Here is a 19032-nt window from a genome sequence, read left to right on the forward strand (position 1 = left end):
TTCCATTCATCATGTCTGTGGCTGATCATCCAACTCAATAGCCTAATCCTGCTTTCTTCCCATGATCTTTGATCCCATTTGCCCCAACTGCTTTATCCAACTGTCTCTTGAATGCATTCAATGTTTTGGCATCAATTACTTCCTACTGTAATGAATTCCACAGGCTGATCATTTTTTGGGTGGAGAAATGTCTCCTCATCTTCGTCCTAAATGGTCTACCATGAATCCTCAGACTGCGACCTCTGGTTCTAGACTTGCTGACCATCGGGAATATTCTCCCTTCATCTATCCTGTCTAGTCCTGTTAAAATTTTATAAGCCTCTGTGAGACCCCCTTCATTCATCTCAACTCCAGCAAAAACAATCCTAACCTCGTCAATATCTCCTCATACATCAGTCCCGCCATCCCTGGAATCAGCCTGATGAACCTTTGGTAAACCATTCTAGTTTAACCTCTCAAATGTCTGACTTTATATTGGATGATTAAGTCTTAAAAACTTCAAAATACAGTAATGAGAAATGGGAGCATAATATGCCCCTTTATAATGAAAATGCATTGTTAAGCGTTCATTATGTCCCCTCTTGCGGCATTGTCATTGACAGGATGGTACAATGACAGTTCTAAAATTACACAAGGTGTATCTATTATAATTCTGTCATAGGAATGTGCACTGGAAATGTTTCCAGGAGTGTGAACCAGTTGCAGATTTTTTAAAAATTCTGGCGCCAATGTCGATCTGTACCTTGTTCGATGCCGGAATTGGCCATGTTTTCTTCAGTGCAGCAACTTATTGCTATGTACCTTGCTTTAAATAAAGAAATGACTGAATTTCTCTCTTAACCTGCAGGGTTTTAAGAATTATCTCTCCGCACGGAATGCAAGCCCGCTCTCTAGCCCTGCATCTTCACGTTCTCAAACACCTGAGAGACCAGGCAAGAAAATGAGGTAACTAATTGCTTTTCTGAAAATATGCCTTACTGGAATAAAGGTCATTGAAGTATTGATGTGGACCTGTTGAAACCACCCCCCCCGCCCCCGTGATGTCATTGTTGTTAACCAGTGATATGGTTCCAAAGAATTTTACAATGTGTATTGTGTTCTACTCTGTTAAGATGTGTAACTGATGTAAATTCAAAAGTGCTCTGCTGTTGTATTTTGGCTAATGCCAAGTCTGCATATATTGCCTTGAAAATGTAATAGTGGATCTTAAGTCATCATTCTTTACAACACAGGATGTTAGGCTATTTAGGTGTTAATTAAGCAGTGTTGCACTTGATTTGCATGTAGGCCAGATAAGATAAAGGATCACAATTTCACTTTCCTGAAAGTTAATCATGAGCAGTCTGCCCGCTTTTTCCAGTTGCACTACACAGCCAATGTGTTTTAAGTGGTGCAGTGGCACAGTGATTAGCACCGCTGCATCACTGCCAGGGACTTGGGTTTGATTCCCAGCTTGGGTCATTGTCTGTGTGGAGTCTGCACATTTTCCCTGTGACTGCATTGGGTTTTCCCTGGGTGCTGCAGTTTCCTTCCACAGTCCGAAGGATGTGCTGGTTCGGTGCCATGCTAAATTCTCCCTCAGTGTACCCGAACAGGTGCCGGAGTGTGGTGACTAAAGGATTTTTACAGTAACTTCATTGCAGTGTTAATGTAAGCCTACTTGTGACTAATAAGTAAACTTTACTTTGGATCCTTAAAAAATGTTTTTGCACAGCTGTGTACATGCAGTGACTTAACAGGGCCAACTTGTGTATGGCTTACAGGGTACTTTTGGGGTGCTGCCTGACTGCAACTTGGAGGGAGCATTGTTCATGAACTAGTTGGTTTGTTTTTACAGATTTTGTGGTCTGGTGCATACTGATCCACATGACCAAATTTGTTGAATAAATTTAGTTTTAATTCGTGCCAGAGTGGAATTTGAACATGGCACCTTGATTGCCAGTCAAGCATTATAATCAGTACAGTATCATAAACCTTTTGAGTCCATTTCAGGTCGCTGTACTCATCAGACACTGATTTTTTTCACATTGCTAGCATTTGACTGTTGAATTAGACTGGCAAAATTCTTATGTTGCTGTTCGTTCTATTCAATCAATAAAGATTCTCAGCACCAGACACCTGGGTTCAATTCCGGCCTCACGTCACTGTCTGTGTGAAGTTTGCACATTCTCCCTATGTCTGCATGGGTTTCGTTTGGGTGCTCGGTTTTCCCCCCACAGTCCAAAGATGTGCAGATTAGATTGATTGGCAATGGTAAATTGTCCCTTAGTGTCAGGGGACAAGCACGTAAATATGTGGGGTTATGGGAATAGGGCCTGGATGGGATTGTTGTCGGCGCAGGCTTGTTGGGCCAAATGGTGGCCTCCTGCACTGTAGGGATTCTAATTCATTCACGTGTATTAGAAGCTCGTAGGATCAATCCTGTGCCGAGATAATTGTTCCTGAACTGGTGCGAACGTGTGTTGCAAATGATCTCTGTCCTGGCAAAGAAATTCAACCACAGCTAGTTCAGGACCTCAGGTGGAAAACATCCACATGATCTTGAGAGGTCAGAATTTGCTCATGTAGCCTTCATCAAAAAATGTGGTTATTTTGGTGCAGTCAGAGGGCAACTGGCACCTTTTGAACTGTATGTTGCAGGAAGGAAGTTACGATAATAAAGCAAAATATTGGGTTTGTTGAATTTTGCAGATATTTTTAATTTTGATGTTTATCCACAGGGAGGAAGAAATACAAATATCCGATGCTTCTACTCCAGTTAAGGTAGACAGTGCAGACAAAGAACAGCCTGTGGAGGAAGGTAAGAAGCACAAACATTGTAATTGAATCAGGAATCACCACGTGTCCTACAAGCTTGTGAGACCCATTGTTTCTCTTGCAATTTTAGGTACTTGACATAACTTGATAAATTTTGAAGCAAGCATAAATTTTGTATCATCTATGTAACCCAACTCGCACTGCCTGTTGCACTGTCTTTTTATGTACAGGTTGCACGACAAATTTGCACACCATCACAATGTTTGAGCTATGAGTGATGTGTGTGGAATATTTCTTCTCTATCCACCAGAAGTTAGTGTTTATTTGCATATTTTGTACTGTATTTTGGCTGCACGCCGAGCATTTCCAGCTGTTGATTTCGAGGTGAAATTTGCTGTATTAATGGTAATATGAGAAGCAAACTGAGACTGAGCAGTGGAGATTGCCTCTGAAGTTTTGATTCTCCACAAGGCTTGGAGTTGGCAGTTAAATGTTTTCTAGTTTGTGTTGTGCATTGAGCAATACACCCTACTTTACACAGTTGTTTGGTCAAACAGACAGCCTTTAAGCCCAAATTTGGTGTCAGATTGATCATTGACATTCCACACCCGCTTGTTCCCAATGTCTGTCAGATCATTGTTACAACTGTAGGGGAAAGCTGTAGGATGGTCCTATTGCCATTGCAGCTGGTGGAATTTCTCCAACCCATCTCTTCTCTGGGACTTTTTCCCAGATTTCTTGGACCTGATGCTGCTTCCTCTCAAAATTACAATAATTCCATTCTGCTGTTTTGCAGATAGGCCTTCCCTTTTTCCCTGCAGAATTCCATTGAACACACTTATTGCTCTCTGCGTACTTTCATGGCTTCCTGAATGGTGCTGCATAGAGGAATGTTTTATTTGCTTCCTTCTGGTGTAGCGTGTATTCCTGAATTCTGTTGTTCAAAAGTTGCCTATTCTGTTCCACTTCAGTACCCTAAAAGGTATGTTGTCAACGTTTAGCTAATACTTCAAGATTTATGACAGACCTGTGCCCTGTAGCCCTTCAAGCAATTGATATCAAATGAAACCATCACCCACTGTCATTCTTATAGGCCTTTTGCTGTTGTGGAAACACGATAGTTTGTGCCAACCAGCAAGAATGTCCAGTCTCCTGTTATCCTTGAACCCAGTTGAAGAGATTGTGAAGTAGGTTGGAGGCAAATGTTCGTAACTATCTCAGTGGAAGACCTTTAAAAGAATAATGTTGAGCTTGCAAGACAAGTAAATACGTATGGTCAGTAAACACAAACTAAACGAACATGGTTCTGAATGAATTAAGATTGAGCTAAAAGCAAAATTACAAATCTTATGTGAAGATCAGGAAAGTAATTAACTGGAGGAATATGGAAACGCACAGAAATATGTAAAAAGGTCGATTGGAGGAGCAAATGAGACCTGCACAGAATTAAAAAGAATAATTGCAGTGGAGGCAGTTTAGATGAGGTTCACTAGATTGATTCCAGACATGAGGGGTTTATTGTGTGAAGAGAGATTGAACAGTTTAGGCCAATACTATCTGGAATTTGGAAGAATGAGGGGAGATCAAATTGAGATATACAAAATGATGAAAGGTATTAATAAAGTAGATGTGGAGCGGATGCTTCCTCTTGTGGAGTGTTCCAGAATGAGAGGTCATCGTCTTAGGATAAGGGGTAGTAAATTTAAAACAGTTGAGCAGAAACTAATTCTCCCAAAGGGCTGTGAATCTGGATATCACTATCCCAAAGTGCGGTGGATGCTGGGACAGTGAGTAAATTTAAGGAGGTGTTAGACAGATTTTTAACTGGTAATGGGTTGAAAGTTTATGGGGAGAAGGCAGGAAAATAGGGATGAGGAGCATATCGGCCATGCTAGAATGGCGGAGCAGACTCAGTGGACTGAATGACTTAATTCTGCTCCTATATCTTATGAACTTATGGATACATCTTGGAGAAATACATTGTGTTCAGAAAAGAGCTGAGAACTTTGAAAGGTACAAATTAAATTAAAACTGAGGTTGAAGTGATAAATATTATAACTAATTCATTCCTCAACTGTTCACAAGCAAACACAAAGACAATTGTACTTTTCTCCCAAAAATGTACCAGCAACATTTAGGACTTAAAATATATGGGCAGTAAAAGTTCCAGCCAAACTGAAAAGGCTTAAAGCAAAATCATTCCCTTAAGATAGTTTTATGAGAAATCTTGCCAGCCCAATAAATCCTTCAGCTTTTAAACCCTGCAATATTTTGATCTTGGGATTCCAAAAGGCTTTTGATAAGTTTCATTTAAAAAAAAGACTAGGTCAAAGCAATGAAGGATCTAGAAAATTAGTTAAAGATTGACAACAACTGGTGCAAGTTACAGGATTCATGCCGCGGTGGGAAGCATTGAGTTGGGCACCACAGGGCTCAATATTGGGGCTAATATTGTTTCATATTTACTGCAGAAACTTGATTCTGTGACTGAGTATTTATCAAGTTTGAAGATCATGTGAAATTAGACTGGACAGTGAAATTAAATTAGGTGGTCCAGAAAGTGCTGAATGCAGCAAACAAATGGTGTCAGGAAGTCAAGCATTTGCAGATGAAGTTGAGTGATAAATATGGTACATGTAGGAAAAATAGATAACAGATACATTACATGAATAGTGTTGAAATAGCTAGGCATCAAGTAGAAAGAAACCTTGAAGTCTAGATGGACTCTGCATTGAATGTGTGTCATCAATACAGAGCAGCAGCTGATGGAATATTGAACTACACAGCCAAAACAATAGAATACAAGTGGAGGATGGTGTTCTCAAACCATACAGCGCTCTGGTAGGACTGCGCGAGACTAGAAAGGCTTGTGGCAGTGTGAAGAGGATCCATGAAGCTGTATCCTAGCATTAGGGATCAGAACTATGAGGAGACACTTGGGATTTTCAACCAGAAGAGGAAATTGCTTGCGATATCCATGAAATAATAAAAAATACACACAAATAGCGAATTGATGCATGGCAGTTTTTCTTGTAGTGCTGCAGTACTGATGTTATTGCAACAATGCAGTCATATCCCAGAAGAACCTTTTTTAAGAGTGGTTGTTCTTTACAGTTGATTTTCTGTTTCTAGAAAACGTGCCTCCATTGTCAAAATTGTCACCCTCAACAGTGGACTCTAGCCCTTCAGAGGGCGATGGGAAACGGAAGCGTAAGATTCCCCTCCTGTCGAAACGCAAAGGAGATCAGCTTACTCTAGTGAGTCATGTATTGCTTATTCCTCATTAATTTCCAAACACTTTCCCTGCTATTTAGCTACTCTAACTAAAATAATTTGATTGTAATCCAGGGATAATCTGTCATCTTGTAGAACAAAAAAATTAAGGGGAAATATGTTGCTATGGTTTTGACCACACTGTCCCGATAGTTTGAGTTAATGCATTGACATTTGTGCTCGTAACTTTTATTCATTGACTTTAAAGGTTTGGATGAGTAGATATTGAATGAGGCCAGGGTTTTAGTTGGCTGCGACTGTGTTGAATAATTTCTGGCATTGAGTATTGACTCACATAGGGTGGCACAGCACAGTGATGTGCACTGCTGCCTCAAAGTGCCAGGGATCCGAGCTTGATTCCTGGTTTGGGTCACTGTCTGTATGTGGAGTCTGCACGTTCTTCCCGTGTCTGTGAGGTTCCTCCAATTGCTCCGGTTTCCTCCCATAGTCCGAAAGACGTGCGGGTTAGGTACATTGGCCATGCTAAATTCTCCCTCAGTGTACCTGGAGTGTAGCAACTCGGGGATTTTCACAGTAACTTCACTGCAGTGTCAATGTAAGCCCACCTGTGATACTAGTAAATAAACTTTTAATAGCTCGCAGAACTATAGATGTTGTGCAACCAGGACTTTGTGTAATTGAAGCATCGCTTCTGGAGGATTGCAGAGCAATAAATGTGACACCCTTATTCATGAAAGGGGCAAGGACATTCCTAGTAACTAAAGGCTGGTCAGTTTGAAGTGAGTGTTGGATATGGTTTGGACTCAGTGGTGGGGAGAAAAATGTCAGCAAACACTTGCTGAGATTTGAGTTAATTTGTATAAAACAGATCTTGACTAATCTCATTGCATTTTTTGATGAAGCAATAGAGAAGTTTAATGAAAAAAGTGCAGTGGATGTTTATAGATTATAAGAAAACGCAGGCTGATTAACAAATTTGAGGCTCACAGAACAGAGGGATCAATATCAGTTGGTTTTAAAAAAAATTTGAAGATAGAAAACAGTGAGTTTCAGTGAATGGTTGTTTTCAGTTAGAGGATTCTAAACCTTCTGGTGTGGCAAACAGTGAAGATGCTATCAAACAACTGCAGTAGAACAAAGCCAGGTTAGCAGAATGGGCAGAGTGGCAGCTGTAATATTCTGAAGTTTAAAATGATGCATTTTGGCCCAAGGCTAAGTAAGATGCACAATAGACTGATTCTGTTCTACTGAGGGATCTGGTTTTGATGTACACAGATGTTTGGTGACATGACTTAATGAGAGAATCATTGAAAAGCATTTAGGACTCAATGCCTAATTAATAGGTATGTTGAGTACAAAAACAGGGATCTTTATAAAGTACCAGTTATTGCCACAGCTGAAGAACTGGTCCGGTCATTGCACTTTAGGAAGGATGTGAGGATCTTTGAGAGGTTGTAAAGGAGATTTTCCAGCAATAATTCGAGTGATGAGGATTTTTGCAAGATGGTTTGATTGAAGAAACTGGAGTTCCTCTTGGAGCAAAGTAGATTGAGGGGAAATCTGATATACAAGAAGTTCATATGCAGACAAAGAGAATGAGTTTTGACTAGCTAGTGGCGCAGTGTCTAGAGGACATGATTTAAGGGTTTGGACAAGATGTGCAGCGGGAACTGTGAAAGAGCTTTTTGATGCAGTGAGTGGTAATGATCTGCAGCTTGCTGTCTACAAGGGGATAAAAATGTGGATTATTAATGATTTTAAAAAGTAAAGTGGGAAATGAGCTTGCTGGGCTACAGGGATAAAGCACAGGATGGGGACTGACTGGATTGCTCTTGTGACAGCCAGCACAGACTCAGGCTGAATAACTGCACAGAAAGCATGCTTGCTGATGGGAAGTTGATTGAACTTCCATTGAGACCATGTCAATTTATGCACCCCCCTGGAAAGTTGAAGTTCTGATTATCTTCCAATAGATGGCACAACTAAATGCCTTGTGAAAGGTTGCAAGAGGTGTTGAATAAAAATATGCATTCATATCAGAATTTTCATGTTCCTATCTTTGGCTCACAGGCACTGAATAAGTGTAGACTCCTGTGCGTAAGCTAACATAGCAAATTTAAAGATGGTAAATTAGAAAAATAACCGTCTCCTTGTTTGAGGAATAAATTTTGACTGGGAGCACACCCTTTTTTTGAATTAATACCCACGGGATTTTTTTACTTTCAGTTGACCAAACAGAGCAAACCTTTATTTAATTTGATCTGCAAATGTAACTTCCAACATTGACTCCTGTGGCATTGTGCTGTAGTATTCTAAATTACTTGCCCTAATCTTGGAAGTGGGATTTGAACCCACAACCTTCTAATGCTGTGGTGATTGTGCTACCAGCTGAACAAAATTGACATGAAATGGAAGGTGCTGGAAAAACTCAACAGGTCTGGCAGTATCTGTGGAGTGAGAGTTAACTGTTCCGAAAAGGTTGTATTGAAACGTTAACTGTTTCTTTCTCTCTCGCTCGCTCTCTGTCTCTCTCCCCCCAGAGATGCTGCCAGACCTTCTGAGTTTTTCCAGCACTACTTGATTTTTTCAGATTTCCAACAACTACAGTATTTTGTTTTTATTTTACAGCAAAATTGACACACTGATAGCTGCAAAATAATAGTGCGCCCCATCACTATTTATACTTCTAGCAGTATAACCGCTTTCAAATTGCTGTAAAATGAGTTAATGCACAATTGTGCTAACTGATTGCCATTCTCCTACAGCATCCTCCGCTTGAGCTTGGATATGTCATCACAGCGGATGTTGTGGAATCTGAAAAGAAAGCAAGTTTTGACAGAATTAAAAAAGCATTGCAAGAGAAGGAAGGTAAGGCAAACTCTTGGGGTTAAGATTGTCCTTGTCTTTTGTGGCAACTCGTCAGACATACCAGGAACTGTATGTATCACAGCATCAGGGATCCAGGTTCGATTTCCAGTTCAGGTCACTGTCTGTGCGGAGTCTGCATGTTCTCCCCATGTCTGTGTGGGTTTCCTCCCACAGTCCAAAAGACGTGCTGGTTAGGTGCACTGGCCATGTTAAATTCTTCCTCGGTGTACCCAAACAGGTGCCGGAGTGTGGTGGCTAGGGGATTTTCACAGTAATTTCATTGCGAGGACCTGGCAGATGGGGTACAATGTTAGCAAGTGTGACGTTATCCACCTTGGCAGAAATAATAGTAGGAGGGATTACTATTTATTTAAAGGGCGAAAAGTTGCAGCATGCTATGGTGCAGAGGGACCTGGGGGGTCCTTGTGCATGAGTCGCTAAAACCCAGTCTGCGGGTGCAGCAGGTGATCAAGAAGGCGAATGGAATGCTGGCCTTTATAGCGAGGGGGATAGAATAGAAAAGCAGGGAGGTCTTGCTGTAACTGTACAGGGCACTGGTGAGGCCGCAGCTGGAGTACTGTGTGCAGTTTTGGTCGCCGCACTTGCACAAGGATATTTTGGCCTTGGAGGGAGTGCAGAGGAGGTTCACTAGGCTGATACCAGAGATGAGGGGGTTGGACTATGAAGAGAGACTAAATAGACTGGGTCTGTACTTGTTGGAGTTTAGAAGGATGAGGGGGGATCTTATAGAGACATATAAGATAATGAAAGGGATGGATAGGGTAGAAGTGGAGAGATTCTTCCCGCGCAGAAAGGACAGCAGGACTAGAGGGCACAGCCTCAAAATAAGGGGGGGATAGTTTAGAACGGAGTTGAGGAGGAACATCTTCACTCAAAGGGTGGTGAATCTCTGGAATTCTCTGCCCGTTGAAGTGGTGGAGGCTACCTTGCTAAATATATTTAAGTCACGGGTAGATAGGTTTTTGACAGACGTTATGGGGAGAAAGCGGGAAAGTGGAACTGATCCACTTGAGATCAGCCATGATCTTATTGAATGGCAGGGCAGGCTCGAAGGGCTAGATGGCCTACTCCTCCTATTTCTTATGTTCTTACTGTTAATGTAAGCCAACTTGTGACTAATAAATAAACTACAAAATTAAAGTATCTTTGGGGAACTTGAAACTTTTTTTATTATGATTGAGTAATCTGTACCTCTAATTCCTCCCTTGCAGGGGAGTTATAAAATATTCCATGCGCAGCTGAACATTCCTGGGAATTCTTTGTCATGAAGGGAGCAATTCTGATCAGGGCTGTCCCATTTACAGCCTTGAGCCATATTTCACCCATGAGACCAGAGGGTGATAATGGCATAATGGTATTGTCACTGGACTAGAAATTACCCAGAATAATGCAGGGGGCACAAGTTTGAATCCCACCATTAAAATTTGAACTCAAATATCTGGAATTTCAAGTCTAATGATGGCTGTGAAACCATTGTCGATTATCATTTAAAAAAAAATCTGGTTCACTAATATCCTTTAGGGAAGGAAATCTGCCATCCTTCCCTGGTCTGGCCTACATGTAACTCCAGATTCACAGTAATGTGGTTGACTCTTGACTGCCCTCTGAAATGGCCTGGCAGTCAACTTGGTTCAGGACAATTAGGAATGGGTAATAAATGCTGGCCCAGCCAGTGGCGCTCACATCCCATGAGCACATTAACAATAAAAATCCTTGCTGTTGGTTTGTCTTGTTTAAAGTTTTGGGTTTGGAAAGGTCTGCGATTCAGACAGTTGCCTCGAATGGAAAATTCCTCAAACTTGATATCAATCAGTTCATAACAACCTGGCAACTCCTGAGCCTGAAGGAAACAACATGGGATTCAATCTTCCAAGTATTATTAACATCAATTTAATTAGTTTGTTACCCTTTCGGCTCCATGGTATGCACCCAAGGTTAAAAAAAAAATTGAGTTATCATTTAAAATCATTTATCTCATCATAAGATGAGACATGTTCTTAAAATCATAAGTCATGAAGCAACAAGATGCTGTACTTAACGCTCAGGCTGTCATTTACAGTCAGTTTTTATCATATTTTATGTCGTGATATAAATGACACCCACATTTTGATGCAGTGATGCAACCAGCTTTCTTTCAATTGGGCATGACCATATAAAGTCTATTCTTAGTCTCTTAAAGGTCATTGAAAGTGTTATTGATGAGATTCAAGTGATGATTCTTGCTGTTTACAGAGCCTCCCAAGTCGCCAGCACCTGTGACGACAGCAACAGGGCCCTCATTGTCGATAACATTTACTGCTCCAGCAGTGGAAAGCTCTGCTGACCCAACAGCCTCTTCCACCTCCATTTCTACTATTGTCTCCAGCCCTCTGCTGGACAGTTTGAAAAAGATGCAGAACTGCACAAATTCAGTTACCAGTTCAGGTGTGTAATAATGGGCCTGCGCTAAAAGCACCCAACGACTGCATTTTACTTCGCTATGTGTGCAAGGATTAGAATAAGTACTTTTTAAGTATCAGCACAGTAACAAGAAATATCAGGTAGAAAAGGCCTTCTGTGGGTACCACCAGAAATTTTGTTTCTGCTAAGCTAATTATTCAGCATTGTCCAATGATGTGTTGTTCTGGTTGTTAATGGACATAAGCCTAAAGCAAAGTTTAACACAGTAGAAATCTCTGGCACAGGTGTCACAACATGGTTAGTGTAGAAAAATATCATGCCTCTGTTGTAGTTGCTCATCTGAATTTGGGGTAGGGGCAGAACAGAGGAGTTGTTCTGCATTTGGTTGAGTGATCCCTCAATTGACCTAGCAGTGCTTGAAGCTGACACCGGATGTTGGCTATGGCATATTGTGATGTTGATACTTTTATCACAAAACTGGTGCCAAGGTGAACATGCATTTCCTTCAGGGGACAAAAAAAAAATTGACACACAGCTGATGATCTGATGATTTTTGTTCTTGGTTTTTACTGACTGACAAATGGATCTCATTTAATTTTTCTGTTTTCATCCTGATTGGGATGAGCCATCTCTCCACTTGTAACTCATCTAATTACTTGCAGGATCCCAGTCACTATATTCAAAGGCTTAGCAATAAGGGCTGCTTTGATTAACTCACTGAAAATGTGATTCTCTTTTAATAGACTCTTGAATTGGAAAGAAATTCTCTTTAAAATCAATGCTTTCCTTTTCGATAGCAAGATTAAAGTTCATGACATTAAAGGAAAATTGGTAATACTGATATGAGATTGGCCAAGGGGATCAGCAAATATATCATGGTAAATGGTTGTATTGTAAATTGGAAAGGTGTATGTACCGATGTTCACTAGGGGCCAGTATTGGAACCAGTGCTCTTTTTGATACTTGGACATACAGGGCTTAAGTTTAAAGTCTGTTGATGACAGGATACTCAATAATGTTGTTTAAAAAGTGAGAGTTGACTTCAGGAGGACATTGAGCATGAGTGCCAGATGAAATCTAACACAATTGTGAAATGATATATTTTGTTTGGAAGAATGAGGAGTTGAAATATCAAGTAAATGCTACAATTTTAAGGGAGTTGAAGGAACTGAGAGACCTGTGAATGTGTGTACATCTTTGAGGGTGGCAGACCAAGTTGAGATGGCTACAAAAACGCACATGGAATCCTTGGCTTTTTTAAATAGGTGTGGAATACAAAAGCAATCAAGTTGTGCTGAACACACAGCTGGAATTGTGTACAATTCTAGGCACCACACTTAGAGAAATGTTCTCGTCTTGAAGAGATTGCAGAGATGTGTTGGAATCATAGCAGGGTTGAGGGATCTCAGTTATGTGGAGAGACAAGAGAACCTGGCTTGTTATCTTTGAAGCAATGGAAGCTAAATGAGTATGGGTGACAGTGATTTGCACTGCTGCTTCAGTGTCTTGCAAATCTGTTCCCTTTAAATTTATACAATCCCTTTTAAAAGTTGTTATTGCATCTGCTTCACGTTCATCCTGTCCTGCTCCTATTTGATATGTTCATGTAACTTCCTGTGTAAAATAAAATGGTTCACCATGTCACCTCTGGTTCTTCTGACAGTTACCTTAAATCTGTGCCCCCTGGTTGCCAACCTATTTGTCAATGGAAACAATTTTGCCTCACGCACTCAGTCTGGACCTGGGTTCAATTCTGCCTTGGGTGACTGTGTGGAATTTGCACGTTCTCCTTGTGTCTGCATGGGTTTCCTCTGGTTGCTCCAGTTTTCTCCCACATTCCGAAGATGTGCGGGTTAGGTTCATCGGCCTTGCTCAACTGCCTGTTAGTGTCACAGAGATTAGCAGGGTAAATACGTGGGGTTACGGGATGGGGCCTGGGTGGGATTGTTGTGGGTGCAGTCTCGATGGGTCAAATGGCCTCTTCACTGAAGGGTTTCTATAATTTTTAAGATTTGATAGGGATATTTAATCATGAATTGTTTAGATTGAGTGCATGAAGCAAAGTTGTTTCCAGTGTCAAACAAATTGGTGACCAGCGACACAGATTTAAGGCAACTGTCAAAAGAACCAGAGGTACCATCGTGAAGCATTTTACTTTAGAGTTACTCGAACATACAAATTAGGAGCAGGATGGGATGAACGTGAAGCAGATGCAATAAAAACTTTAAAAAGGGATTCTATAAATTTAGAAGGACAAGATTTGCAAAGCAGTTGGGCACAAGTGGGCAAGTGAACCAAGAAGTGAATGCAAAGGGCTGATGCTGATACAATAGGTTGAATGGTTGCCACTTGTGTTGTAACATTCTGTGGTTCCATGATCATTTGCCAGTGTTAGTATTTTGGATTGGAGCAGGACGTGAAGGCTGCAAACAAGTGTTGGGCTCTTGCTACATTGTCAGCCCATAATGTATTTCTGACAATCAAAAAAAAGTCCAGGTCAGCATTATATACTGTAATGGGGTTCCAATGACATTTGTTACTGCTTCTAAACATTGCGGAGAGGGAGGTTCTGTGGAAATAATGGTGAAATTCTGCAGTGTATCCTGTAGATTTGTGACTGTGCTTTCAGGTGTCTAGCTCTGGAATTCCTTTCTTCAACCATTCTGCCTCTCTTTTGGCAGCATTTAAGGTGCTTCTTCTAACTTGTTTCATTGAGCAAATTTTCATTCACTGCCCTAATGTGATACTGTTAGATTTTGTTTAATAATGTTCTTCTAGCATGTCTAGAAATGCAAATTAGAATGGCTAAGCTGAAGAGATGGGTGCTGAGTTCAGTTTTGTGTTCTGTACACCATTACGTGCTATCAATGTTAGTCTGCAACCTTGCATAAATGACGTCTCTAAAATAATTAGATTCTGTTAAATTACCTGTTGTTACTTCTAACCATCAGTCTTTTGAAGCAATTCTCCCATAAGAATCAGTTCTGCATTTGGAACTTGTTACAGATCTAGGTCTCCTGCAGTTTGACTCTTGCTGCCCAAGTATGAATTTGATGCATAACCCAGCGAGTGCACCTAAGATTATAGCTTTTTGATTTGTTTTGAGAAATAAAAATGCATTGATACTTTTAATGGTATATTGAAGGGAGGATTCATATTTGTGATTGCTGAGTTGCAAATGTATTGTTTTAGCTTTTTAAGCTAAAAAGGGATGACATGTTAGCACAGTGGTGAGCATTGCTGCTTCACAGCTCCAGGGACCTGGGTTCAATTCCCTGCTTGGATCACTGTCTGTGTGGAGTTTGCACATTCTCCCCATGTCTGCGTGAGTTTCCTCCGGGTGTTCTGTTTTCCCCCCACATCCTGAAAGATGTGCTGGTTAGGTGCATTGACCCTAACAGTCACTGGACTGTGGTGACTTGGGGAATTTCACAGTAACTTCATTGCAGTGTTAATATAAACCTTACTTGTGACTAATAAATTTTAAACTCTTGATTGCTGAGGTGGCTTATTATGTTACCTTTCTTTCCCTTCACAGATTCTGTTGATGGAGTGTCTTCAAGCAACGTGGTTAAAGCCTTAGAGCCTTCTGTTAATACTTTCAAGAGTGATTTATTGCCTCCTTCCACTACTACTGTTACTACTATGCCGATGACAACTGACATTGCAGGGTTTAAACCAATTGATGTTTTGAACTTTTCATGTTCCTCAATCAATCAGCCACTGATAACTCCAATCAATAAGCTTGCCACCAAAGCCATCACCACCACCACTAACTCCTGCCAGGTTTCTGCTTTGGTTAGTGCACAAGAAAGTAAAGTTAGCAAAGAGCCTGAAATGAGTGTAGCTGCGCATTCTGGGAGTTCTGCACCTACAAGCACAAATTTTAGCCTACCAAGCACTGTGACTGTCATGCCAGCAGTCATTGGTGCCCCAGCTCCGTCATCTGCTGGCACACCTGGGTTTAAGCCAGTGTTTGGTCTGCCAACAGCAAACCAGACCAGCATAGTCTCGACGGCTTTGAGTTTGGCAATGCCAGTTGCTACACCCACAACCTTGGTGGCATCAGTAACATCAAGTCCTGCTACCTCAACTGTTTCATTCAAGCCAGTGTTTGGGAACTCTCCAACACCTGCAACATCAACCACCACATCTGCACCATTCACATTTGGCCAATCAACTCAAGCTGCTGTTGGTAATGAAACTACTGTTCTCACAACTTCTACAAAATCAAGTTCCAGTCTGTTCCCATTTGCAGCTTCCAATACATTGGCAAGTTCAAACGTTGATTCAGAAGCCAAGAGCTCAAAAACCCCATTTAGTTTTGGTTTAAATGTCGCTGTTTCATCAAAACCAAGTCCAGCACCCAATGCAAACGACAACCTGTCGTCCCAGCAACTGTTTCAGTTTGGTTCAAACCCTTCAACAACAACCACCACTGCTGCAGCTGGTGCTGTGTTCCAGTTTGGGAAGGGCCCTGGGGATACAGCTGCAACATCAGCTGGCCCACTAGCTGCCTTTGGACAAGCAACAGTGGTTACAAGCCAGGCATCAACAAGCATTGCATCCACTTCAAATTTATTTGGGAATTTTACCTCTTCAGTGTCAACACCTTCTACCACATCAAGCGGGCAGCATGCGCTCTCATTTGGAAACTCAGCAAAAACCTCCTTATTTGGTAATGCGGCAAGCACACCACCTTTTGGAGGTCCGACTACCCAGCTAAGCTTTGGAAGTACAGGTAGCAAATCAACATTTGGAACAAATGCTGTAGCAACTCAACAGACGCCAAGTAAAACTCCAGCCTTTGGCAATGCTGTTACTCCCTTCAACTTTGGAACTTCTGCTGCTAAGTCAGCCTTTCCAAGCACCACTTCACAGTCTACGTTTGGAACTCCCAGCCAGCCAGTGTTTGGGGTTGCTACAGCTCAGACTGCATTTGGATCAACTTCCACACAACTGGCATTTGGCAGCACTTCTGCAGCTTTCTCATTTGGCACAACCACCTCTTCCATTACTGCTCCAATATTCAATGCTACTAAGAGTTCAGGCGCTGGTACAACTGGGTCAATCTTTGGCTCCTCACAAGTGGTTGGCTTTGGTTCATCAAATCAGCCAGCTGTAACAACTACTGGTTTCACTATTGCTGCATCAAATCCAAATATGGCTACAGCTGGCTTCTTTGGTTCAGGTCAGAGTGGATTTTGCTCTTCAAACCCTTCCGTCCCATTTGCCACTTCCACCTCAACGTCATCATCTCAAAATATGTTTGGTTCGACATTGACTAACCAGAGCCAGCAGAACCAGAGCACTCCACAGTTCAACTTTGGAGCTACAAATACTGTTGAGAACAAACCTGCATTTGGAGGTGAGTGAAGCTGTATTCCTAACCTTCTGGCATTCAAAAGATTGGGGTTTGCTGCATATGTCTCCTTAACAGCAGTTAGTGTGGTCTAGTGCTTCCAATTACTCAAGTTCTGATACTACTTTGCTAGAATCTACAGCTGGGCCCTTCAAATTGGTTTGCACCCCTTGTGATCATGCTTTCTTATAATTGACTGACTTAGTTTAATTTAACTTCGTGCATTGGGTTTTCGGTGTTTTATGTTCCTCTGAGGGATACCAATGGTAGAGATTGGATTTTTTCTGCTTATGGGCAGCAGTAGTAAAAGGCACTCCAGTTGTTGGTATGACAGAATAAAATTAGCCACTGTTCCATGTCTGTATCTCAGACCAGCAGTCCCATTACGCTGGTGAGTTTTCCATTTTTTGTATTGTCTGTTATGTTGTCTAGTGTGTTCACAGTCGGAACTGGATTGAGGATATCTTCGTGGCAGACTTGCAGTACTTTCTGCCAATTCCTTGTGTAAAGGTGTTGAATTCTTCTGGTGTGTGACTGCATAGCAGCTGCCATGTGCTCTGAGTGTCCCTAAGTTAAACAAAGGATGATTTTTGAAATGTAGTCATTGGCTATGCCACATTTGCCTGCATGGTAACAATGTGTATAAGATGATTCCCTAAAAACAAGATGAATAACCAGTTAATTTGATTGCACTGTTCATCAGAATTCTGTACTCCTTTGAAATAATGCCATCGGATCTCCTTTCTGACCATCTGAATGAGCCTGAGTTTGTTAAATATCACTTTGGTGCATATGATCTTGATTTAATTACAAGTACAAATTGGAATGAATAATCAAGCTTCTTGGTTGAACTTAAATTTGATTCTAAGTCCAGACTAATTATTCCTTGTTCACCACCATAATGACCCAACTTGTGTTGAAGCTGCTGTCCATAATGTGACCTGCACCAAGTCCCATTAACTGACTCTGATTTCTGGCAACCCCTTGGTCTTCATGCCTTGTAGTATATTTGTTTACAAAGACATTGGTAGACCAATGTTCAGCATTGCTTTATGGAAGGCTAAACGCAATTCTATTTATTCTATACGGTTTTGTTCTGAAGTCTGGGATTTCTCGACGATGAAACATACTAAGACACACCGTGTTTTATTTGTACAATTACTTTCTTTTCGGTTTTGGAGATCAGGCACTTTGTGAAAATAAGTCTCAGATTGCAAGCTAAAACATAGAAAAACTACAGCACAAACAGGCCCTTGAGCCCACAAATTGCACTGAACATATCCCTACCTACTAGGATTACCTATAAACCCTCTATCTTACAAAGTCCCACCTACTCATCCAAAGTCTCTTAAGACCCTGTCAAATCTGCCTCCTCCACCACCACTGGCAGCTGATTCCACACACTCACCACCCTCTGAGTGAAAAACTTACCCCTGACATCTCCTCTGTACCTACTCCCCAGCACCCTAAACCTGTGTCCTCTTGTGGCAGCCATTTCAACCCTGGGAAAAAGCCTCTGAGAATCCACTCGATCAATACCTCTCAACATCTTCTATCAAGTCACCTCTCATCCTTCGTCTCTCTAAGGAGAAAAGACTGAGCTCTCTCAACCTATCCTCATAAAGCATGCCACCCAATCCAGGCAACATCCTTGTAAATCTCCTCTGCACCCTTTCAATAGCTTCCACATCCTGTAACGAAGTGACCAGAACTGAGCACAGTATTCCAAGTGGGGTCTGACCAGGGTGTTATGCAGCTGCAGCATTATCTCCCGATCCTAAACTCAGTTCCTCAATTTGATGAAGGCCAGTACACCATATGCCTTCTTAACCACATCCTGTATCTGCGAAGCTGATTTGAGAGTCCTATGAACCCGGACCCCAAGATCCTTCTGATCTTCCACACTGCTAAGAGTCTTACCCTTAATATTATATTCCGTCATCCCATTTGACCTGCCAAAATGATCCACCACACACTCATCCGGGTTGAAGTCCATCTTCCACTTCTCCGCCCAGTCTTGCATCCTATCTATGTCTCGTTGCAACTTCTGACATCCTTCCAAACTATCCACAGCACCTTCAACCTTCGTGTCATCAGCAAACTTTCCAACCCATCCCTCCACTTCCTCATCCAAGTCATTTATAAAAATCACAAAGAGCAAGGGTCCCAGAACAGATCCCTGGGGCACTCCACTGGTGGCTGACCTCCATGCAGAAAAAGACCCATCTACAACCACTCTGCCTTCTGTGGACGAGCCAGTTCTGGATCCACAAAGTAATGTCCTGTTTGATCCATGCCCCCTCACTTTCTCAGTAAGCTTAGTGTGTAGGACCTTATCAAACGCCTTGCTGAAGTCCATGTAAACCACAAATACTGCTCTTCCTTCGTTG

At 41.6% G+C, this 19032-nt stretch overlaps 1 protein-coding gene across 4 annotated transcripts in view; it reads left to right on the top strand.

Annotated features, from left to right (window-relative positions):
• pom121 (POM121 transmembrane nucleoporin) overlaps nucleotides 1-19032 on the top strand; it is a 55764-nt gene that overhangs the window by 19200 nt on the left and 17532 nt on the right. For all 4 annotated transcript variants that reach the window (XM_080210902.1, XM_080210903.1, XM_080210904.1 and 1 more), the window contains exons 6-11: nucleotides 848-945; nucleotides 2721-2800; nucleotides 5890-6014; nucleotides 8757-8859; nucleotides 11113-11304; nucleotides 14819-16648. In XM_080210902.1, coding sequence (XP_080067028.1) covers nucleotides 848-945; nucleotides 2721-2800; nucleotides 5890-6014; nucleotides 8757-8859; nucleotides 11113-11304; nucleotides 14819-16648 — 2428 coding nt within the window. The remainder of the gene's footprint in view (nucleotides 1-847; nucleotides 946-2720; nucleotides 2801-5889; nucleotides 6015-8756; nucleotides 8860-11112; nucleotides 11305-14818; nucleotides 16649-19032) is intronic.

This window comes from Carcharhinus amblyrhynchos, chromosome 23, assembly GCF_965287045.1.
Source record: "Carcharhinus amblyrhynchos chromosome 23, sCarAmb.v2.hapA, whole genome shotgun sequence".
NCBI lineage: Eukaryota > Metazoa > Chordata > Chondrichthyes > Carcharhiniformes > Carcharhinidae > Carcharhinus > Carcharhinus amblyrhynchos.